The sequence below is a fragment of the Leptopilina heterotoma genome, unplaced genomic scaffold (assembly GCF_015476425.1).
Source record: "Leptopilina heterotoma isolate Lh14 unplaced genomic scaffold, ASM1547642v1 Lhet_90, whole genome shotgun sequence".
Classification (NCBI taxonomy): Eukaryota; Metazoa; Arthropoda; class Insecta; order Hymenoptera; family Figitidae; genus Leptopilina; species Leptopilina heterotoma.
In genome coordinates, this window is record NW_025111194.1 from 1,310,830 (window position 1) to 1,334,564 (window position 23,735).

Sequence of the window (23,735 nt, forward strand, 5' to 3'; positions counted from 1 at the left end):
TAATAGTATATTATTTTTTTTTTACAAAAATGTTCTTATTTCTTACGTATAATAATATTGATTGTAGTTTTGAATATTAAAAAACTTATTCGCTGTTATGTTTTAAAAATACATTTTTCTCTCTTACTTTCTTGTCAAGAAAAGTTAAGTTTCGAAATTCATTCAAATTTTTTTTAAATTCAATTAATTAAATTTAGAATTGTTTCGAAGATTTTTAATTAGTTGAAATTATTTTATTATTTAAAGATTTTGAATTTTCTTTCAAGATTTTTCATTATTTGGAAATTATACATTTAAAGAATCTTTAAATTCGAATAACATGAGAAATACGCAGTTAGTTGAAAAACGATATTAATTCGATCCTAAATTAATTAATGTACTTGTGAAACAATTTTTTTAGGTCAAATCTGATTAAATTATTTCTATAAATTTTGTAAATTTTCGAAATTTTTCATTAAAATATCAATTTGAAAATTTACTTTTTGTAAATTCAATTTTTTTCCGACTTTTTTTAAGTAAATTTACAATAAAATTTCGAATTTATTTTCACCCTAAAATTAGTGAACTTACTTTCTATAAATTTAAATGTTTTTCTGACTTTTTTTTACAGTAAATTTAGAATAAAATTCGAAAATTATTTTCTTTATAAAATTTTTAAATTTACTTTCTGTTTTAACTTTTGGAAATTCAACTGTTTTTCGACCTTTCTTTAAGGTAAATTTACATTACAATTCGAAAATTATTTTCTTCCTCTAAATTTGTTAATTTAACTTTCGGAAATTGAACTGTTTTTCTCGGCCTTTTTTGTACAGTAATTTACAATAAAATTCGAAAATTATTTTTGAATTTGTAAATTTGTAAATTTACTTTCTCTGAATTTAACTTCTGGAAATTTTATTTTTTTCCAAATTTTGAAAATTTACAAAATTTATAAAATATTTCTGTAAATTTACAAAATTTACATAAAGTTTCAAAAGAAATTTACAAAATTTACAATAAAGTTTGAAAAAAAATTTTTTTTGTTTCTAAATTTCTAAAATTTGTAAATTTACATTTGTAAATACAATTTCCTTTTTCAATTTATTGTTTAACAGTAGATTTAATAATGAAATTTCGATTTCTTTTTCTCTAAAAAATTTGTTGTTTCATAAATAAACATTTTTTTGCGAATTTCTTCTCTTTTACACTAAATTTAAAATAAAATTCGAAAATTATTTTCCTCGCATTTCTAAATTTGTAAATTTACATTCTCTGAATTTAACTTTTGGAAATTTCATTTTTACCAAATTTTGAAAATTTACAAAATTTACTATTGAAAAAAAAAGTTTTTTTTCTAAATTTCTAAAATTTGTAAATTTACACTTGTAAATACAATTTTCTTATCAATTTATTGTTTTACAGTAGATTCAACAATAAAATTTCGATTCCTTTTTCTCTAAAAAAATTTGTCGTTTCGTAAATAAACATTTTTTGCGAATTTCTTCATTTAAATTTAACAATAAAATTTGGATTTTTTTAAGTAACTCATTTTTTAATTTTTAAATTTATAAATTTACAAAAATTTACAACTTTTCTAAATTTTTAAATTACGTATTTAGTAATTTATTTTTCCGTTTGTTGGTTATTAGTTTTTTCGTGCAGAAATTCAAATTTTGTTACAAAATTTGACAAATTTCGTTTAAAATGTTTTCTTTTTTTTTGTAAATTTACAAAATAATTAAAAACTACAAATATACTTGTGTATTATAGTGTATCATATATTTTTAAATTAACGAATATAAAAACATTTATAATTTGTAATTTACTGTAACTAATGACGCTTCTATTAACTTCTTTGCATTATTTTTAAGTTTACATTATATATACTTTTTATATATATTTATTTATATTTATATTTATATAGAAATCTCTCGTACCTTTTTTTTGTGTTATAAAAAAAACACGAATGGGAACTTCGCGAACTTTTTATAGAGAGTCTGAAAAATTTACACAAAATTGTCCGGAGGAAAAATCGAAAAAAAAACATGTAAGAAAATTTACATTTTCTTGAAAATTCACAAATTACTGACTTCGGATTCGTCTGTTTCCAATGATGGCATATCGCCGCCATTTAATGCATCACTCGATATGTCCTCGAGATTTGCTTGCGATGGGAGAAACAGATTTTTCTCCTGCTCCTTTTCTTTTGTCGCAATATCGAAGCATTCTTGTAATACTTCACTGACAGTGTCCTCGGCTTTATTTTCTTTATTTTCACGAATTTCCTCGAGACCATTTTGTACAACGTCCTCGATTTCCTGCGGCAATGATGACGATTGTTCCTCGTCGGGATTAATAATTGGATTTATTTCCGAAAATACTTGAGTTGCGGTGATATCGTCGATTTCGGAATTTTTATTTTCGTCACGTGTTGGCGTTGGTAATTTTTTTTCACTTGTCTCATCATCGTCGTCGATTTTCATAGTTGGTAATGTTGATTGTTCCAAGTCCTCGGAATTCAAGGAGGGAATTTCTAGACTTTCTTGTGAACTTCCGGTATAGGCGACTGTAAAATCGTCCTGACTTTCCTCGTCGAGTTTTTCTTCGTTCGTCACTTTTTCCTCATCGATTTTTTCCAACGAACTCGATTCTCCAATTTCGTCAATCACTTGTAAATTTTCCCCTTGCAATAGATCCTCAATATTTTCTTCTTCTTCCTCTTGTTCCCCTTTTTTTCCACTATCACGTCGTAGTTTCCGTCTCGGCGATTTTTGCATCGATTTCGAGTCCTTTGTTTCATTTTTCGACTCTGTCAATTCATCGCTTTTTGGATTATCCACATCTTCGACTGCTAATTTCAGTGATGATTCAGATTCTTTGGAATTATCGGCCGATAATTCTTTTGGGTTCTCGAATAATAATTCTTTTGTACTCTCCAGGGATAATCCTTTTGTACTCTCAAGGGGTAATTCTTTTGTACTCTCTAAAGATTCTTCGGTATTTTCTAAAGAATCCTTTTCGCCTCTGTTTTCAGTTGATTCTTCGGTTTCTTTTCTATTATCTAAAGATTCTTCGATTTTCTCTAAAGATTCCTCGGTTCTGTTTAAATCTCTAATCTCTTGGGACTCTTCGGTATTTTCCTCAGAGTTTTCGGTATTGTTTAAAGATTTTCTCATCTCCAAAGATTCTTCGGTATTCTCTAAAATATCGCTTCTCAATCTTTCCATATTCTCCGAAGATTCTTCAGTATTTTCTAAATTTTGTTCCTTATTTTCTAAACTTGATTCCGTATTCTCTAGATTAATTTCAACAGAATCTTTCGTATTCTCCAGACTTTTATTTCTATTCTCCGTAGACTCTTCTGTTCTATTCTCCAAATCTTCCGAATTCGATAATTCTTTTCCCACTGATTCTTCTTCCGTTCTCGATAATTTGTCCCCATTGTCAATCAGTTGGTCGTCGACAGCAGAAGATTCGGATTTTAAAGGTGATTTTTTAGGCGATTTATTAGGTGACTTCTTGGGTGATTTCTTATTTGACCTTTTCGGTGATTTTTCATTTGATTCATTAGACTCATCAGCCGATTTTTCATTCGATTTCTCAGCCGATTCTTCATTTAATTCATCAGCCGATTTTTCGTTCGACTTCTCAGCCGAATTATCATTTGATTCCTCAGCCGATTTTTCTGGTGATTTTTCCAATGATTTTTCTGGCGATTTACTGGACTCCTTAACTGGCGACGATTTAGCAGGTGATTTATTTTTCCTAGGCGAACGACTTCTGGGCGGTGTTTTATTTACATCAGAATTATCAGCAGACAATTCCTCATTGTCCTTGGATTTTTTAGATTGCACTTTCGCTGATGATTTTCGATTTCGTGATTTTGGCGAATTCTTCTCTTCAATCGTTTCCTCATTGGTTTCGACTTCCGCTGTCGCGTCTTCTTTCTCCTGATCGTCGATATTTCCCGTTTCGTCCTCCTTTTCAACTTCGGATTCCTTCCTCTTTTCCGCACTTTCAGCGTCTAAACTTTCCGGCACTTCTTCTTTATCATCCACATTTTCTGTTACAAACTCTTGTCCCTTTTCCGAATTTTTATCTTCATTTTCCGCTTGTTGAGAAGAAATTTCTTGTGAATTTCCGACTTCACTTTCTTCCTTTTCGTTACTTTCTTCGGATGTTTTACTGAATTTTTTGGATTTTCCCCGCTTCTTGGCGGTTGTTTTGGATTTTTTAACCGTCGTTTGTTTCAGATCCGAGTCGGAGCTATTTTTCACTTGTAGGACAAAATCGTCGGATTTTTCGTCGGATTCGGAGGATGGAATAACTTTCTCGGCGCAACGTTGTAATTTAATGTCGAAATCTTTGAGGTGAGTTTTCTGATGTGTTGAATAAATGTCACGAGTTTCGAATTCAGTGTTACAAGCGGCGCAGGAAAATTTTTCGTCTTCGGATTTTTCTTTACTATTGACGACTTTTGATTTCTTTGTCGGGGGTTTCGTGACTTTTTGGGGACTTTTGAATTCACGGACTGGCGTAGTTTGGGCTCGTCTCTGTGTGCTTGCGGTTGAACTCACGGATGTGGTGGAATCGTTTCGTTTGCGGGAATTTCTCTTCGGTAGTTCGACGTCAACGGAACGTGTAGATCGCGATCGGACGCTGCTCGCTACTGATTCGACAGAACTGCTTCGATCTCTCTTTGACTTTGTGGTTACTTGAAGATTTTTACTTTTCTTTCCGGTGGAAACTTCAACTGTTTCCGATTTCTTTCGAATTCTCGCTTGTCGTTCGACTTTCGGTTTTTCGGTCACTTTTTCGTCCTCTTTTTTTGTTTTCGTCTCCTTTTTCGTTGCTGTGGAGCGTTTTGCTTTTGGTTTCTCCTCATCGTCACTGGATATGTTGATAGTACTTGCACGTTTCGAGGGATTGCGAATTCGTTTCGATGGTAGGCGAGTATCTGGGATTTCCTTTAATTGTGCCTTTGTTTTTGTACTTGTTCGACTCTCATTGCCGGAGGAGGAGTTGCCGTCGGTATTTTTGTAACTGATTTGACTGGTTTTATCGTCGTCATTGCTACGTTTAACCATTCGGTAGGGTTTTACTTCGCGTTTACTGGAATTTCGTAGAACGTCTTTGAGAAACACTTTACACGATACAATGTCCGCATCACTGGAATTTCTCTTACGTTTATTGCGTTCAGTTATTTTCTCCGGGTCCATTGTTATCCAACATGTCTTGCACACTGTTCGTCCTGTACGATGAATGCGAAACATATCGACACCTTTTTCAGTTTCCGACTGACACTCGTCGCAAAAACGATTCCTCATCTTCTTCTCGACCTTGTTCGCCGTCTTTCTGGAATTACGCGCCATTATGCCTGTGTCACTCTCCGTGTCCGATGTCTGCAATCCAATCCTCGGACTCCTCACGCGTGTCGTTTTGCGACGCACAATCGTTGTCTTTGTCTGCCAAACAATACCAATGTCAATGTCAAGTACAAAAAAGCAAAATCTTAATTTTAATTGTAATAATAATAATAATAACAGTAGAAAATAGTAGAAAAATTCAATTATTAATAGACACCTTTGATAATTTATCGACTTTAATCCCTTCGTCGATAATTTTGTGCAGTTTCTCGGAAACTTCCTCGGAGACGGTTTGAAGATCAAAAAGTAGATCAATCGAATAACGGCAAACTAAACAGATAAAAATGTCTGTTTCATCAGTCAACTGAAAACAAATTGTTTTTTTGTCATTCGAGAACATCATTTTATTTTACATTTTATTTTTTAAATAAATATTTAACCATTATTTTTCAATAGGAATCAAAATTCTTCAAAAGATTCAAATTCAAACCTTTTTGAAATTCAATAATTTGTAAAAATATTATTATAAAACATGAACAGATCGACTTCTTCAAGTTTTATAAATAATTTTAAAAATTCACTTATAGAATATGTACAACAATTTTTATAAAATTTTTAAGAGGAATTCAATTATTTTCATAAATAATAAAATTCTTCGGGAGAATTCAATTATTTTCCTGAAGGACAAAATTCTTTGGAGAAATACAATTATCTTCATTAATAATAAAATTCTTCGAAAGAATTCAACTATTTTCAATACAATTTTAATCAAATTTCTCGAAAGAATACAATTATTTTCAACAGATTTTATAAAATTCATAAGAAAAATGAATTATTTTTATAACTACGTTTAATTAATAAAATTTTTCTATTGAATTCAATAATTTCTGAAATAAAATTTTCAATAAAATTCTTTCAAAATATTCACATATTTTCAAAAATTCTGATAAAAGTCTTCGAAACAATTCAATTATTCTTATGAAAACATTTTTTGAAAGAATTCATTTACTTTTATAAATAGTAAAATTTCTCGGATGAATTCAATCATTTTCAATACAATTTTAATAATATTTCTAGAAAAAATACAATTATTTTTAAAAATATTAATTAAATTCGATTATTTTAAACAATTTTGAGAAAGTTCTTTAAAAAAAATTAATTATTTGCAAACGTTTTAATAAAGTTATTCGATTAAACTCAATTATTTGAAAAACTTTTAATAAAATTCTTTCAAAACATTCAATTATTTTCAAAATTTTTGATAAAATTCTTCGCAAAAATTCCATTATTTAAATACAAATTTTTTTTAAATAATTGCTTTTTTCGAGGAATTCGGTTAAAATTGTATTAAAAATAATTGTAATTCTACGATGAGTGTCATTATTTATGAAAATAATTGAATTCCTGTAAAAATTTTTAATGTTTATGAAAATAATTGAATTATTGCCTAGAATTTTATAAAAAAATTTAAATAATTGATTGACTTGTAAAAATAATTGAATTTCCTGTAAAATTTTTATTATTGTGAAAATAATTTAATATTTACTACAATTTTATCATATTTTTTTTTAAATAATTGAATTCTTTTGATAAATTACATAAAAATAGTGGATTTTATAAAATAATTAATATTTATGAAAATATTTGAAATATTGCGAAGAATTTAATAATAAAATGTTGAATAATTGAATTCTTCGAAAAAATGTATGCCAATTCTTTTTTAAGTGATTGAATTTTTATTAATTACGAAAATAATTGAATATACTTTATTTGCGTAGAGTTTTATCAAATTTTTTTTATATAATTGAATTCTTTTTGGAAATTTCATTAAAACAGTAGATTAAAAAAAATTCTTTTTGCAAATTATTGAAATATGACCAAGAATTTTATTAAAATTTTCGAAAATAATTGAATACTTTTGGAAAATTGAATTAAAATAGTACATTTTTGAAATTCTTTGAAAATTATTTAAATTTTCCCAAGAATTTTATTAAAGGTTTTGAAAATAATTGGATTTCTGCAAAGAATTTGATTGCTTTTGTAAATAATTGAATTCTTGTGATGAATATTGTTATTTATAAAAATAATTGAATTTTGCAAAGAATTTTATTAAAATTTCCGAAAATAATTTAATTTCTGGATAGAATTTCGATATTTTTAAGGATAATTGAATTTTCCCCACAAAATTGAAATTAAAGTGTTTACAAAAAAAATTTGTTCTTCAAAATTTGTAAATTGTAATTAAATTCATTCAAAATTGAAAATTAAAATTTTAAATTGAAACCTTTTGAAGTTCATTTATTTCTGAAAATTGTAAACGCAACTCTTTTAAAACTAATTTAATTTTGAAATATTCAAGTAAAATTATTCATTAAATAATTTCTAAGTAATAATTTCACAGTTTATGAGGCAAACGAAAAAAGACAAAAAAATTCAGAAGTTTCTTATAAAATTCTAATAATGTAATTTTTTCCTTTACTTTTAATAAAAAAAAAATCCTAGACTTTTCCCTGACCTGTGGCAACCCTGAAGAAATCAATTTATTCTGAAGATAAACTCACCTCATCAAAGAGATAGTAAATTTTGTCAAAAGCGTCGTTGAGTTGATTGGTTTTTTTCAAATTAAAAAAGTAGCCCTTCCTGGCCGGTTCCTGACAAAAGAAGCAATTCGACTTTCTCTTCTTCAAACTCTTCTCTAACTCTTTACGTGAATCTTTATATTTATGTACAAAGTCGTAACATTTATCAACTTCGTATGCGCATTTGTGGCAAATCTTGGTCGAAAGAGCATCGTCTTTAGAAGCCTGTTGAAGAAAAAAAAATTTATTTTTTTAATTATGCTTTGAAAGCGGTCATTTAAAAATAAACTCGAAAAATCAATAATGTACGAAAATTAATATTTATAAAATATAAACAAAATTAATATAAACGAAATTAATGTGATCAAAATTAATACCTAATGAATTGACAAATAAATTAGTATTTTATTGTTTAGAAACTAGTAGCATTTCGTGTCTATAAATATAAATATCCAGATCGATAATCTTTCAAATGATCAGTAATTAGTAATAATCACAAATTTCCGTTGCATTAAAATTTTTCAAAAATTACACTTTATTCTAAAGTTGCAAATTTTATCCTCAAACAAAAAAAATTTCACACCCTACACGATTTTCGAGCTTTTCGTAATTTTACAAATATGGAGAACGAGTCAACTTTTGTTTTTTTTTCTTTTTTTAGCAAAAAACGAACTTACGTTAAAGATTTTCAATTTTCGTTTACCTCCAGCAAAATATAAATGAAGAAAAAAAAGAACAGTTACAATAAAGAACAAGTAGCGCTTGAAAGTAAAGAAAAAGGAAAAAAAGAGATTGTTTCCACAGTAATAATAAATGCATGCGCTCCTATCCTGAAATCTTCAACACCGAAGCGTCACAAATCGAGTAAAAAAAATTCGCAGATTCTGAATAAATCCATCCTTCCAGAATACCCTTCAATTTGAAATTACATTCACGCATCGCTTTCACGAATTTTCAATAATAATTGTGCAATCAAAAACGAGTTTTTTTTCGCCAAACTCCTAGAAAGATTCAATCACCCATCGCGCAGCAATTATAATGATAATCGACCTAACCTCATTTTTCCCGCAAATTAATGAAATGCGAATGAAATTGATCACAGCAGAAAAAATAAACCCGGGGGAAAAAAGTCAAATATTAATTGACAAATGCAATGAAATATTTTGTTTGAAAAAAACTAAAATTAATATACGAGACAGAATCATAATCATAACCTTAATGGCTCAATGGACGAATACAAAACAAACAAGGAGGGAGAATATTTTGTTGTCGGAAAAAAATGCCAAATTCGCGAAAAGAAATAAGACGATTATAAGCAGACAATAAACAATAATCACAAACCCTTTATAGATCAAACTTCTGTTGACCGAAAGCACCGAAAGAAATAAAAATTGATATAAAATAAACCAAGCTTCACAAGGTTATTTATCGTTAATAGTTCCGCGTACGTTCAACTTTCAGCCACCAGACTGCAGTTCTCAAAAAAGTCCCGACCGCCCGGACTGCGGAAATAACATAACCTATAATCCCTCGATAAAAATTTCCTTTTTCTACATTTATTTCTAATTCCCGTGTAAAATAATAATTCCTCTACTTTTAAAAATTAATTTCAACTAACCTTTAATGATAGACATGTTTCAATTTTGTTGAAAAAGGTTTTGTCCTCCGATATGTCGAGGAAAATTCCTTCGTCACTGGCACACAGGAAACAAATATTTGGCATTCCGTTTAGTTGATAATGGTGAAACGAAAAAACGACCGCTAATTAAAATTTTTTTAATGCGCAAATTAACAATTTTCGTTTACTTTACGCATTGATAAAGGGAAAATTGTCAGGTTTAAAAAAACCTGCGCAACACATGAAATTATAATAAACACTGCCGAGACACTAATTTAGGGCAAGCGCTTGTAAAAATGTAATAATTTGGCGGCAACCACTAGCAATTCACGGAACACACAGGAACTTACCGGAAGCTGCGTCACGCCCGAGAAAATTATATACGTCATTTTTGCTATCGACTTTCAATTATCGAAAATTTGGCGCGAAAATTCAAATGCATTTTTACGTTTTTTTAATTTAATTTTGAATACAAAAGAATTTTGTATTCAAAAATAAAGTTTAAGATGAAATTGTGCTTTATTTCTTTCTAAGAAATTCTATACATGTGTAAATGAAACGAAAATAAATTTATTACAAATTTCAAAATTCCTTGAAAATAAAAATTCACAAACTGGTAAAAATTTTGTATACTTAATTAAAATTGACAATTTAATACAATAGTGGAAAATTCAATTTCAAATTTTCCGTTATTTGGATAATTTATCAATGACCCTCGAAAGGGGAATTCGTTAAAATCGTTAAAATAAATAAATTTAAAAATAGAAGTCTTTTTTTTTTTAAATATAATTCGTTTTCTAGAGAAAATTAAATAAAATTTATCTAATATTTAAATAATAAATTTACTATTAAATTCTTGCCTAGTACCATATTTTTCTAAATTTCGAGATAATTTTATTTCTTGAAATTTGAGATAAAATTGATTTCAAACTAAAAAAGCTAAAAAAATAAATAACACTAAAAAAAACTAAAAGATTAAAACTTTTTTTAAAATTACAATTTCTAACTTTTTCAAAAAACCTTTTTTTGAAACGATTCTTTAAAAACAATATTTTCATTAGTTCAAAAATAGTTTTAAAGAAAAAAATACAAATTTCGTCATATTAAAAAAATTTTTCGTTTAAAACTACCGAGAATTTGAATTCAATTCAAATTTCGTCAAGTATTAAAAAAAACAAATTTTTCCGTTCATAAATACGGAGAATTTGAATTCAATATTGAAAATTGATTTAAAATTAAATTTCGTTTTCTTTTTTTTATCGTTAAAAGAATTCGAAAAAATATATAAATACCTATTCGAGATTTTTTACAGTTTCATAAATATCATTTTTTTTGTTCATTGAAATACTTTCTATACATATAGAAATTTTTAAATTTATCGGAATTAAATATATTTAACTTTTGGATTTAACTATTTTTTGGATTTCAGTTTTCTCGTCACTCTTTATCGTCATTTGATTGAAGGCATTTGAAATTTTCATAATAATATCCTCGCACCATTCCTTCGTTGAAAAATATGTTTGTCTGCAAAACAAATTTTAATTATAAATTTTTAATATTTATTTTTTATTAAATCTGGCAAATTATTGAAAAATTTTCTGTCTCATCTTAAAGATTAAAAAAAATCCATACAGTTGCAATTTTTAGAAATAATCAATTATTTTATCACTTATTTTTCTATTTAAATTAAATAATTGAAGTCTCGTAGAAATTTTTTAAAAGAATTGTTTTGAAAAAAAATTTATGTTAAAATTTTAGAAAATATTTGAAGAATTGGAAGAATTGCAGTTCTAAATTTTGGAAATATTTAAATTTCAAAATTAGATTGAAAGTATTTTGAAATTTTTATTTTTTGGTGGACAAATAAATAATAACAAGTATTCAAAATATTTATTAAACAAAAATTAATAAATTTTAAAAAATTTGATTTAGAAATTCTGAAAAATAATGGTTTTTAAAAAATGGTATTTCGAATTTTTTGAAAATAGTTGAATTTCCGAAAATAATTTTAAAAAATGGAAAAATAGGAAATTTTCTCAAATTTCATTGAAATAAATTTTTAAAAATGGAAAAAATAGAAAATTTTCTCAAATTTCATTGAAATAAATTTTATAATTTAAGAATTTTATTTTCTCACTTTCAAAAAATCATTTTTAAATAGATATTATTGTATTTTTTTAAGAATATTGTAACTAAAAATTTGATAAATAATTAAATTTTACAAAAATTTTTGTGTTTAAATAATTCAATTATTTATTGAATTATTTTTCAAATCATTCAACTGAATTATAATTTAATTCCAATAAGAATTTACTTAAAAAAGAATTTCAGTTAAAATTTTTGAAAAATAATTGACTTTTAGAAAAATTGCAGTTGTAAATTTTAGAAATAATTCAAGTTCAAAATTTAAAGTTAATTGAATTTGAAATTTAAGTTGAAATTATTTGAAATTTCAATTAAAATAGAAAACAATAAGTTTGTAAATATTTGTTTATCATAAATTATTGAAGTTTTGAATAATTAAACGTAGAAATTCTAAAAAAAATTAGTTTTCTGAAAAATTGTAGTTAAATTTTTTTTTTTTTTAAATAATTAAATTCCAGAAAATAATTTAAAAAATTGAAACAATTAAAAGTTTCGTCAAATTTCATTGTAATAAATGTACAAAACAAAAATAAATCTCTTATAAATAATTAATTACCTAATAAAAAATAAATAAAAATTATTTCTATTAATTAATTAATTAAAAAAGAGTTTTAAACAATTTTAATTAATAATTAATTAATTAGTTAAGAAGAAAAAGAAGAATTAATTAATTAGAAAAAATAAACAAATTAATTTGAATTTTCCCAGAATAAAAATTAATTTTAATAATTAATTAAAAATAATACAAATATTAAATTAAAAATTACTTTTTCGTGGAGAAGAATATGAAAAATTCATTACCTGAGATTATTTTTCAAATTTTCAATAAATTCATTGGATATATCTATAGAAGGCAGTTTTTCAATGCTACTTCCTATTAGTTCGGTTCCTTTGCCAATATTTTTCTCAGTTCCGTCAAGTATATTGGTAATTGTTTGATTCGATTGCTTCATCGTTGTGTAAGCATTGCAAAATGTTGATGTTATACTTTCAATAATAGGAAGTTGAAAAAAATTTTTACTCTCCTCCTTAGCGACAGCGATAATTTTCCTTTTCGTCGGACTTTCACATCTCGTCATAACGCTCGCTTGCTGAAAAAAAAACGCACGAATTTAATTAGCAACTTAATTTGGAAAATAAAATTCAAAATAATTCAGTAGCTTCGTAAAAAAATAATTCGGTAGCTTAGTAAAAAACAATTCATTAACTTTATAAAAATTAATTCAATAGTTTCGTAAAAAATATATTTAAAAGCTTTACGAAAAGTAATTAAATAGCTTCGTAAAAAAGTTCCATAGCTTTTTGCAAAATAAATTAATTAAAAATAATTCAAGTAACACTAATTTAAAATTATTTCCAAATAGTTTTTTATTTTATTTTTTATGTGCAATTTTTTTAAAAGTATTGTAAGCAAAGAAGTAAAGTAAAAAAAGTAAATAAGTAAAAAATGAAAACAAATTTTAAATTTGGAGAATTAATTTTGAAAATCAGTTCTAAAAATAAAGTTTACATCCCTAAGGAAAAATAATATGGAAACTTCGGAAAAATTCTCTAAAAAATTTTTCTTTCTAATTTACCTAAAGATTTACTATTCGATTTTAATAAATAAATAATTTGTGGGGAAAAAATTTTTAAAAAAAAGCGATTTTAAACTATTTCCTGCTTTTTTGGCAAGTGTCAGGGTCAATTGTGTATATATGTAAATATACAAGGGTCTAAAGGGTTAAATTGCGTACAGTGTGCGTGTGAAGCTATAAATATCGTCTCTATTATTAATACGAACTCTGTAGGCGATTTTAGTGATGCCAGCCGGTCGTTCCAGTGGTGTTGTCATTTCCTTATTTAATTCTTGCATTATGTGTATTTGCAAGTAGCCTTTCTTGATTGGGTGAAAATTTTCCTTTTTTTTTCTCTCACTAAACTGAGAATGAAAATCACAAACGAGAACGAGATCGATAAACGCGACGTAGACTTTGCTCGTCACACACGGACACACAGATGAGCAGCTAAACTTAAAATCATTTCAGAAACATGCGCGTTAAGTTTGTCAATTTTATGTATAAAACATTTTCAATGACTATCATTTATCTTCAGACGATTTAAAAATTCAAAAAGTTAATAATTTTCAAGTTAATTTAATAATAAAATTAATTTAACTATTAAGTTAATTTAATTTTTAAGCTACTTTAATTTTCAAGTTACTTTAATTTTTAAATTGCTTTAATTTTTAAAATTACTTCTTAAAATTAATTTTTAAAATAAAAGCAATTTAAAAATTAGTTTGATCTTTTAAATTAATTTAATTAATTAAATTGAACTTTTCTTTCGTTCAAATTTTCCTTTTGTCGTGTTAATTTATTCCTTTTCTGTTTAAAATATTTTCACTCGATAGAAAACGATTTCTTTCTTAATTTAAAAAAAAATGGTTAAAATTGAAAATTGGTTAAAAACAAAGTTTGAATAAATAAATAAATAAATAAAAATGGAATTTTACTCGCGTTTCGAGGGAAGAATTTCGTCTAAACGCTCGACTCGTAAATGACAATTTGCATAATGGGATTTTTTTGCGAAGAAGGCGAAGCGTTTGCAATATCCCAGAGAATATCCTCGACGGCCTTTTCCCATTCTTGTTCCTTTGAATTTTCCGCGTCCGTTCCGCAACGCTTTAAACGTGGCATCGATATTATTGTCAGTGCCCTCCTGAAAATTCAATAATTTCAATTAAATTCGATTCACATTTTTTTTATAATGCAGAAAAAAAAATTCGACCTATTTTTTCCAAACTTTGATTCTTATTGTTTTTTCTTTATATTTTCTAACAACTTTTTAGAGAAATTTACTATATTTTTACTGTACTTATTATATATTTTTTATTTTTAATATTTCTTTTCTAAAATACGATTTTTGTTTTTATATAATAATGTTAAATAAATAAAATATTTTTGAAAGAACATAAATAAATGAATTAAATACTTCTTATTGCAGATATTTGATAAAAGAACTTTTATGAAACTTTTAGGGAAAAAAAACTTGAAGAGAATTATTAAAAAAGTTTGAAGGAAGTTTAAAATAAAATTGAAAACAATTTTGAAAACCTGAGATCAGATTGAAAAGCGGACATATCACCACCAGCGTGTTCTCCAATTTTCTTCAAAGTTTCCGTCAATGGTCCACTCAGGGCCTGTAATCTCCTCCATGATTGGGCATATTGTCGTCTAACTAATTCAATTATTGTCCCAGTCAGCGCGAGACCAACCAAAATGTAAAGAGTACAAAGCAGCATATATTTTGGTTTCTCTAAAATTATAATACAATTATAAATTGTAAATTTTTAAAAAACAAAATTGAAAATAAAGAAAAAACAATTTCGAAAAAGAAAAAAATAGAGAAAAAAGAAAAAAAAACATTTTCTAAATTGTATCTTTTTAAACTTACTTGGCACCAAATCGCCAAATCCAATTGTCGTCATTGTCACAAAACAGAAGTAGAAGCCCTCGAAAAAGCCCCAATCTTCCTCCCATAACATAAACATTCCGGCGCCACACGCCAAATATAAAAATAACAAGACCACCGCAGCAAAGGCTCCTGAAAAAAAAAAAATTTTCCAACTTGAGAAAATTAAATTTTTAGGGAGGAAAAAACAATTGTAAAATTTCAATATTATCATTTAATAATTAATGGTAAATATTTAAAAAGAAAAAAGAGACATCTTTTCTTCATTTAAGAAGAAAACTAGCAAAAAAACGCCCGAGAAATAAAAACTAAGAAAAAATGGAAAGAAAATTCTTTTAAAAACAGATAAAGAAATTAATGACAAAAGTATTTTTTTTAAAGAGTGAATCAATTTACTTCAAATTAATTTCTTTTATTTCAATTTTAATTTAATTTCTTTTAATTCTTTTAATTTAATTTATTTTCATTTAAATCTTTCTTCTTTATTATTTTTCGTTAAGAATTTTTTCTTAAAGAAAAATAATGAAGAATTTTCTACGTTTATCGTAATTTTGTAGTAATTGAAAAAAAAATTAAAATTACAGACTTACAAACAATCGAAATTAAGAAAAATCAAATTAAAGTAAAAAAAATAGAAATAATTGAATTAGATAAAAAATACTAAATTCGATTGAAAAATAATTAATAATGTGAAAAAACTCTAACCCAGTGAACGTCTTCCTGCCAAATTGTTAGGCATACAGGAATTAAGCCTTTCGGGAAGATTCGATCTAATCTTGAGAGCAATTTCACTGACACCTTCTGCAAAAAGTTTGCCCCAATCGGCAATTACTGTCAGCGTCAAAGGAATTCCAACGAGAGCGAAGAGAATGCAAAATATCCTTCCCCAGTCCGTGGCAGGTACAATATTTCCATAGCCTGTAAATAAATAAATAAATGAATAAGTAAAAAAATAATTAAATAAATAAATAGTAATAATAATAAATAATTGCTTTTATAACATACATTTAAAACAATAATTTTCTTTACCTACAAAATAAATATGTCAAAATTTTGTTTATAAAATAAATGGAAGAGACAAAAGTCAAAATTTCGTTCACAAAATAAATAAATAAAAGTTTGTTCAGAAAATAAGTAAAAAAAAAAAATTGAAAAATAAATTAAAACTATGAAAAAATAAAAAAAACTATAAAAAGAATTATATTCTTGAAGTTAGTGGACATTTATTAATTAAATATTTATAAAATAAATAAAAACAAGCTTTTGTTAATAAAATACAAAAATTGTATTTATATAAAATAAATAAAACAAATTTTTGGATTATAAAATAAAAATATTCTCTCTTTAAAAAATAACTAAAAAGAATTATTTGTAAAATAAATTTTTAAAAAAGGAATAAATAGCAAAATTGAAAAATTTCTTTATAAAGTTTATAAATCTTTGTAATTTGTAATTTGTAATTCCATACCCAGATTATAATTTAATTCTAAAAGAGAACTTCTCATTATAAATTCGAATAAAAAAAATGATTGGTCATAATTTCACATTCAACGCGAGAGTTCAAAAGTATAGAGAAAAAAAGTGCGATGAAAAACTTTTCATCCTTATATGCAAGGGACGACGAAAGCTTTTCATAGGAAAAATTCCTTCTGTTCTGCATATTTTCGAAGAGTAAAGAAAGAAAAAAAAAGAAGGAAAATAAAAAAAGAAAGATTAAATAAACGAAGTTCATTTCAAAAGGTACTTGTGCAACAGATACGATGATAACTGTATTTTTGGAATTTTTCTTTTGATCCATTCTTTTTTTAAGAAATCTATGATTTGTTTGGGAAAAAAGTGACAAATACCATTTTTCCAATTTTTATTATCCATAGGAAAAATAATGGCTTGTTACGCAACAACTTGCATCATCTTCTTGCAGAAGTACTTTTTCTTTTGTTTGAAAAACAGGAAATTTTATCTCAAATTACCAATTACTATTTTTTTTTTTTTTTTGAACTCTCTATTGTTAAATTATTTTTTCACAATAAAATGCCATACGTTAATAAAAGATTTCAAATTACAAAGAAATTAATAGAAGAAAAGACTGTCTTACATAAATGGCATTTTAATTAAAAAGACATTAAAAAGACGTTTCATTATCGAATTATAATAGAGAGCAGAAAATATCTAACTAGACACTTCACAATATAATTAATACAATTATGACAATTTTTACAAAAAATTCAAAAAAAAGTAAAGAAATATATTCGAAAAATTAATTATAGAATATGAACCAAAAAGAAAATTGATTTAAAAATAAACGATTCTTTAACTATTTTTTTTCTAAATTCGTACGTGAGTTAATTTTTTCAATTGCGATAAAAGAAGTTCAGTTGATTTTCAATTAAACAAAAAAGTCTCGTTTGAAAAAATAAATCAGCAAAAAGAAAACAAAAAAAACAAATTTTGTAAAAATTCAACAAGTAACGAAAATTTAAGAAAACCAATTATTCGCCAGAAGAAAAAGAATAATTTAAAAATAAACTATTCCTCAACTTTTACTAAAAACTTCCTGTCAAAATGTATTCGTTTTATTATTTCCTGGCAAACAATTCGAATTATTAAAAAATGAAAATAGATTTTAATTATCAGACTCAAAATTATTACTTAAAAAATGTGAATTATTTCAGCTATTTTCCAAATTTTGAATTCGTATGGAATTTCTAATAAAGAAAAATAAAAATTAATAATATATATAATTTTAGCAACAATGCATTCAATCGCTATTCAATATTTTTTAGACTGAAATATTTCGAGCATTCATACTGATTAAATTATTGGAAAATTAAAATGGAATTAAAAAAAAAAAATTCTTGAAAAATTTGTCTCGTTTATCGGAAAAAAAGTTTTTTAATTAATTTTTTTTTTTAGTTACCAATTGTAGTCAAAACTGTGCTGGCAAAAAAAACTGCTTGCAAAACACTCCATCTGTCAGTTTTCATTGGCGGTTTTTTATCATGATTCTCCGGATCGTTAATTTCATAAACTAAATTTATAAAAAGTCCATCTTGCACTGCATTCTGAACGGCGGATTCATAATCCTTCAGTTTATAATCCACCTGTAAATCACCAGAATAATTTCATTTTTAATAATATTTTAATTATTAAATTAAATAATTACTTGAAAATTATTTCTACAATTTATAACAAATAATAGTAATTAAATAAATAATTGCTCGAAAATTATTTCTACAATTTATAACAATAATGGTAATTAAATAAATAATTACTTGAAAATTATTATTTCTACAATTTATAACAAATAATAGTAATTAAATAAATAATTGCTCGAAAATTATTTCTACAATTTATAACAATAATGGTAATTAAATAAATAATTACTTGAAAATTATTATTTCTACAATTTATAATAATAATAGTAATAAATAAATAATTAAAAATAAATGAATTAAAAAAATAAAAATTAAATTATTTTTCTATATTTAAATTGAATCCTAAATGAAATAAGAAAAAAACTTTTTTTCGAAAAATTATTTATTTTTCTTTGAGTTTACTTACCAGTGTGGCGAAATTTATAACATCGGTGCTATTAACAACAGAATTAATAAATTGGAATCTCTGTATAATTAAATGATCCCTCAGTCTTGTTAATCGATCTAATTCCGCTGGGAGTTCAATTGCCCGGAAAACCTGTGAAAAATTGAAATCAAATTAAAATCAAAAATTACAAAAAACACTAAATTATCGAAATAAAATTAATTCTACAATCATTTCATTTTTATTTGCTATTTTTAAATATTTACCCCAATTTCCGAATTTTTGAATAAAAATAAAAAAAATATAGAATAAAATAAAATTTTTATAAATAGATGAATTTTCTTAAATTTTAATTCTTTTTAAATAATAAACAATTATTTTACAAAATTGAATAACAATTATTAAATAAAATTTAAATTATTTTCCTTACTTTTTTCTTTTTTCAAAAATAAATCGAAAATTTTCAATTTTCGAAACAGATGAAAGAAAAAATTGTTTTTAATTAATTTTTTTATAGAAATAAAAATCGCAAAGGAAATAAAAATTTGTAAAGAAATGTGGGCACAAAAATAGCTGTCGATCATTGGCTCGGAATCCATTGCGGAGTGTAAATTATAACACATAAAAAAATAAAAATATTCGAATTGCCTACTAATTATTAATAAACGGAAATTAAAAACAATAAATAAACTAAATCTAAAAAGAGTTTTAATAAAAAAAAAAAAATAATATAAAGGAAAATAAAATTGATAATAAGACAAGAATTAAAACAATAAAAATAAAAAAAAAATAATAACAATGAAAAAAAAACAATAAAATAAATAAATAATAATAAAGCAATAAAAACAATTAAAAAATAAAATAATAGATAATAATAATTAATATTAATAAAAAATAACAATAAAAAAAGCAGCAAAAAAAACAAAAAGTAAAAACAAAAAAAAATTGTCGAATTAAAATAATTTCTTTTTAATATAAAGCCCGTTGATAAATAAATAAATAAATAAATAAATAACGACTATAAACAGTTTTTTTAAACCTACAGTAAATTAAAATAAATTTTTATTTTTATTTTATCTTTTTTTTCTAAATTCTCGATTTAATTTTTGTCGCAATTGACATAAAAAAATAAACTTTAATTAATTTTTAATTTCCCCGAAAAGTCTCGTTCAAATAGAAATAAATAATAAATAATCGCAGTGAAAACCAAACGAAAATAAATAAATTTAAAATCTCCATTAGAGTGAGAATAGAAAACCAATAAATGGAAATTATAAACAATTCATAAGATCAAAAAGTATATTGCGAAAAAAAAAATATTTCACAAAATATTCAGAGATGAATTTCACGCACAGTTCATAATAATATTTATTGCCGAAGATCGTTAAACGTATAAATATTCGTATAAATATTAATGTTCTCACATATGTTGAATATATTTCCCGAAGGTGAATATTGTGTAATTCACCTTCGGAAATTGTTATAGAAAACTCTCTGAAAGTATAAATTGTTATATATTTCCTTTTCTTCTCAATATCATCAAAAAGAAATTGTGTACATAATTAAAAAAAAATTTCTATTTATAAATAAATTTCTATTTATTTATAAATAAAAAAATTTTCTCAAGGAAAAAAAATTCTTTTCAGAACAATTAAAAGAGGGGGAGAGGAAGAAAATACGTACCAAACCACCTGATGCTGTATAAACCATCAATGCAATTAAAAGACCAACGTGACTTATGATTTTCTTTAATTTTTTAAATGTTTCACTGCCCGAAACACGTGAATCTTTTTTGAAATTTTGATGATTTTCAATCTCCTCATTATTTTCGTCTTCCGCCACATTATTTACTTGATTATAATCACAATTAATATCAATTTTCTCACTAAATGACATATTTAATTAATTAACTATTTTAATGATCATTTATTTATTATTTATCTCGCATTTATTTTTTATTATTTATTTCGTATTTTTTTTTTGTTCTTTGTTATCTATTTCGTAGTTATTTTAGGTATTTTTTATTTCCTTAATATTTTCGTATTTATTTTTACTTATTTATTATTTATTTCGTATTTGTTTTTATTTATCTATTTTTTATTGATTACTTTTATTAATTTAATGAACTTTTTTTTAAATTTTATTATCGACACATTCATTTATATTTCTACGACGAACAATAATTCATTTAATTTATATAATTATCACTTTTTTCAAATTTTAATATTGCCACAGTCAATAATATTTACACGACGAACAATAATTTTTTGTTTATTAATTAAATCGTTTATTACACTAATCACATTTTATTACTAATTATTAGTTATTACTTCAATTTTCAATTTAATTCTTCTAATTAATTTTTTCACTAATTTCTATAATTACTAATTTTTAGAACTTAATATTTATTTATTTGTAGAATTTTACTTTCTTTACACTTTTTTCTATTAAAATTAAATTTCTGTTTTAATTTAATTTTGTAAACTATTGAAATTTCTATTGAAATTAATTTAATTTTCTTGTTGGGAGTGAAAAATATTTGAAGTCGCGAGAAAAAAGAAAATTACAGAAAAAAAGAAAAGAAAATTTTTCAAATAAAATAAAATACTTTCAACTCTGATTATAAATTATTATTGTTATTATTATTAATTAATTCACCACACTTTGGAAAATAGAGAAAAAAATTCGCGATATTAAAGAATTTCATTGTTTTTTTCTTTTTGGAGAAAAAAGGGGAAAATTTTTATTTTCAATATTTAAAATAAAATAATCCTTCTCTGTTTCATAAAGTAGATAAAACGAAAGCTTCTAAATGACTGATCTGAAGAAATTTCGTGTTGGTGGAATCCGATGGTTTGAGCTTTTTTTAAGCGCGCGCGCTTGCTCCAAGCTGAGAACTCAAAAGCAAAAAATACTCGGAATTGAGATGGGAAGAGAAAAATAGAAAGAGAGAGAAAAAGGGGGACAAATAAATATGAATGAACTCATAAAATAATTATTGAAATGTAGAGAGAGAAAAATTTGTTTACCTTCGCACTAAATACAAAAATTAAATTCCTAATTTTATTCTAAAGACGAAAATTAATATTGTAAATTGTAAATTAACAAAAATAGAAGAAAAATTGTAATATAAATAGATTTAAAAATAATTTATAATCAAAACCAAAAATATGTTTAAATATTATTATTATTAATAAAGAGAGAAAGAAAAATTCTAATATAGATAGAAAAAAAATTAATTAAAATCATAAAAATGTTTAATTTATTATTAAATGTAATTTATTAAAATGGAAGTAATTTAAAAAAATGATTACAATTAATTAGATTTAATTTTCTAAAGAAAAAAATAATAAATGCATTTACTTACAGAAAAGAGACGAATTAAATGAGAATGAAGAAGAAATTATTTGCCCGGTATTATAAACTAGGAGATGCTTATCTTCTGATTTCTATCGGCTTGAAATTTTCCCTGAAAAAAAGAAAAAATGTTAATATTCCTTAATAACTTTTAATTTTTGTTTTTTAATTTAAAGAAAAAATATTTTGAAATTTTTTTTGAAAAAAAATAATAATTAGTTGTAATTATTATTAAATTATCTAATTATTATTGAATATTTTAAGCGGCGAATAATTTTTTTTCTCAAAGAGATTAAAAAGAACAATTGTTAAATACGAAAGCAAATTTATTTTTTTAATAAACACTGGTTACAAAATTGACACATTGTTATTATTAATAAAAAGAAACATAAGTAAAGATATTCAAATTATCTTCTTTTAATTTTTAAACGATGTTTTTTTTACTTAAAGTTAACAATTGAATGGTAAATTATTTCAAATGATATACAACCGTAAAGAAACATGACGACTTTTTAGTCTTTAACGAAAAATAAAATCTCGATGGATATTGAAATGCAATTTCTGCTCTAACATTTTTAATGAAATTATCGAATTGATGGCAAAAATTTTATCCACCAATGATTTCTTTATCACCGATTATTTTAATTATCGAATGAATCCTTAAGTGTGATCAACAAGGAAAGTGTTTTCATATACAAATCATGATGAGAGCGTAAAGGACGATTCGCCAAATGTTTGGAAACAAAAGGATCATCAAGATCAGATTCGCATAATTTTTCATATGTAGCCTCAAACTTATCCCAAATTGCTTTTACTCGTTCTATTCGCACGTTAATGTCATTTTTTGATAAACCAGCTTCCCATCTTGATTTAACGATTCCAAAACCTTTCTCAACCTCTCCACAAATATCTCGTAAAATAGTTATTCGTTCATGTTGCAATTTAATTAATGCATCGGCCGCTTGGACAGTCGACATTATGTTTGAGGCAGATTTTTAACTATTTGCAGAAAATAATTCCCAATCTGAAAAAAATGTAAAATATTATAATGTTAAATGTTTATTAAAGAATAATAATGCGAATTTTTATATTATACATATGTAAATATTTTAAAAAAGTCTTTAACTCTTAATGACATTATTTTTTCAAATAAATTCACTATTATAAGAAAGAAATATTTAATATTTACCTATATTCGACGTGCACGATAAGCAAAAAAATATTTTCCTTGTAACTGTCCTTTAAATAAATTTTCTTATTTATTAATTTATTTATACAAAATAACAATCAATGAAACTAATGTAAAAATTGCAAACTGTTTACGAGTTTCAAAGCGTTTTTAATATGCGTCCTGCGTCGCTTATGCGTTTCAAATGTTTTCACGATTTTCACTTGTTTTCAATTTTTATGTTTTTTTTTGTTTTTAATAAAGAACAAAATTTTTGAAGAAACTAATTTTTTGTTTTGTTTCGTTTTAAAATAATTTTTAAATTCTTTACTTGAAATTTTGTTTTACTTTTTCTATTTATTCTTCTACGTATATTAAGTATATTTTTATTATTATATTAAATATTATTTCTATTTTTATTAATTAATATTAATTATAATTATAATTACCTATTATTTTTAAATTATCTAATTATTATTAAATATTTTAAGCAGATAATAATTTTTTTCTTAAAAATATTAAAAATCATT

At 24.4% G+C, this 23,735-nt stretch overlaps 4 protein-coding genes across 7 annotated transcripts; all 4 read right to left on the minus strand.

Annotated features, from left to right (window-relative positions):
- Positions 1 to 1,733: 1,733 nt before the first annotated feature.
- LOC122511768 (muscle M-line assembly protein unc-89-like) lies at positions 1,734 to 9,880 on the minus strand. The gene is made up of 4 exons (XM_043627236.1): positions 9,543 to 9,880; positions 7,907 to 8,149; positions 5,563 to 5,709; positions 1,734 to 5,444 (listed from the first exon to the last, which is right to left on the minus strand). Exons 1-4 carry the CDS (start codon positions 9,645 to 9,647, stop codon positions 2,055 to 2,057), a joined length of 3,885 nt encoding a protein of 1,294 aa, XP_043483171.1. The 5' UTR covers positions 9,648 to 9,880; the 3' UTR covers positions 1,734 to 2,054.
- Positions 9,881 to 10,660: 780 nt separating this feature from the next.
- On the minus strand, positions 10,661 to 13,603 carry LOC122511772. The gene is made up of 3 exons (XM_043627245.1): positions 13,471 to 13,603; positions 12,489 to 12,778; positions 10,661 to 11,066 (listed from the first exon to the last, which is right to left on the minus strand). The coding sequence occupies exons 1-3, from the start codon at positions 13,540 to 13,542 to the stop codon at positions 10,937 to 10,939; spliced, it is 492 nt and encodes a 163-aa protein (XP_043483180.1). The 5' UTR covers positions 13,543 to 13,603; the 3' UTR covers positions 10,661 to 10,936.
- On the minus strand, positions 13,571 to 20,663 carry LOC122511770 (TWiK family of potassium channels protein 7-like). 4 transcript variants are annotated; one of them, XM_043627241.1, is made up of 8 exons: positions 20,364 to 20,663; positions 18,702 to 18,833; positions 18,058 to 18,241; positions 15,846 to 16,058; positions 15,123 to 15,272; positions 14,783 to 14,984; positions 14,182 to 14,387; positions 13,571 to 13,698 (listed from the first exon to the last, which is right to left on the minus strand). In XM_043627241.1, exons 1-7 carry the CDS (start codon positions 20,574 to 20,576, stop codon positions 14,207 to 14,209), a joined length of 1,275 nt encoding a protein of 424 aa, XP_043483176.1. In that variant the 5' UTR covers positions 20,577 to 20,663; the 3' UTR covers positions 13,571 to 13,698; positions 14,182 to 14,206. The 4 variants fall into 4 exon arrangements, with proteins under 4 accessions (XP_043483176.1, XP_043483177.1, XP_043483175.1 ...); XM_043627242.1 differs by having other exon boundaries at positions 13,579 to 13,693; XM_043627240.1 differs by lacking the exon at positions 13,571 to 13,698 and having other exon boundaries at positions 14,029 to 14,387.
- Positions 20,664 to 22,502: 1,839 nt separating this feature from the next.
- On the minus strand, positions 22,503 to 23,380 carry LOC122511775. Its single transcript, XM_043627248.1, has 2 exons — positions 23,227 to 23,380; positions 22,503 to 23,061 (listed from the first exon to the last, which is right to left on the minus strand). The coding sequence occupies exon 2, from the start codon at positions 23,012 to 23,014 to the stop codon at positions 22,679 to 22,681; it is 336 nt and encodes a 111-aa protein (XP_043483183.1). The 5' UTR covers positions 23,015 to 23,061; positions 23,227 to 23,380; the 3' UTR covers positions 22,503 to 22,678.
- Positions 23,381 to 23,735: the final 355 nt, after the last annotated feature.

Excerpts from the sequence above, each read along its gene's own strand:
- LOC122511772 (XM_043627245.1), bottom strand. The coding sequence starts at position 13,542 with ATGCAAGAATTAAATAAGGAAATGACAACACCACTGGAACGACCGGCT. Across the intron at positions 12,779-13,470 it reads TCACTAAAATCGCCTACAGA|CAAGCGAGCGTTATGACGAG; the intron begins GTTCGTATTAAT and ends TTTTTTTTTCAG. Across the intron at positions 11,067-12,488 it reads AATTTGAAAAATAATCTCAG|ACAAACATATTTTTCAACGA; the intron begins GTAATGAATTTT and ends TTTGTTTTGCAG.
- LOC122511770 (XM_043627241.1), bottom strand. The coding sequence starts at position 20,576 with ATGTCATTTAGTGAGAAAATTGATATTAATTGTGATTATAATCAAGTA. Across the intron at positions 18,242-18,701 it reads TTATAAATTTCGCCACACTG|GTGGATTATAAACTGAAGGA; the intron begins GTAAGTAAACTC and ends GGTGATTTACAG. Across the intron at positions 14,985-15,122 it reads ATTTGGCGATTTGGTGCCAA|AGAAACCAAAATATATGCTG; the intron begins GTAAGTTTAAAA and ends TTATAATTTTAG.
- LOC122511768 (XM_043627236.1), bottom strand. The coding sequence starts at position 9,647 with ATGCCAAATATTTGTTTCCTGTGTGCCAGTGACGAAGGAATTTTCCTC. Across the intron at positions 8,150-9,542 it reads AAACATGTCTATCATTAAAG|GCTTCTAAAGACGATGCTCT; the intron begins GTTAGTTGAAAT and ends TTTCTTCAACAG. Across the intron at positions 5,710-7,906 it reads TTTACTATCTCTTTGATGAG|TTGACTGATGAAACAGACAT; the intron begins GTGAGTTTATCT and ends ATTTGTTTTCAG.
- LOC122511775 (XM_043627248.1), bottom strand. The coding sequence starts at position 23,014 with ATGTCGACTGTCCAAGCGGCCGATGCATTAATTAAATTGCAACATGAA.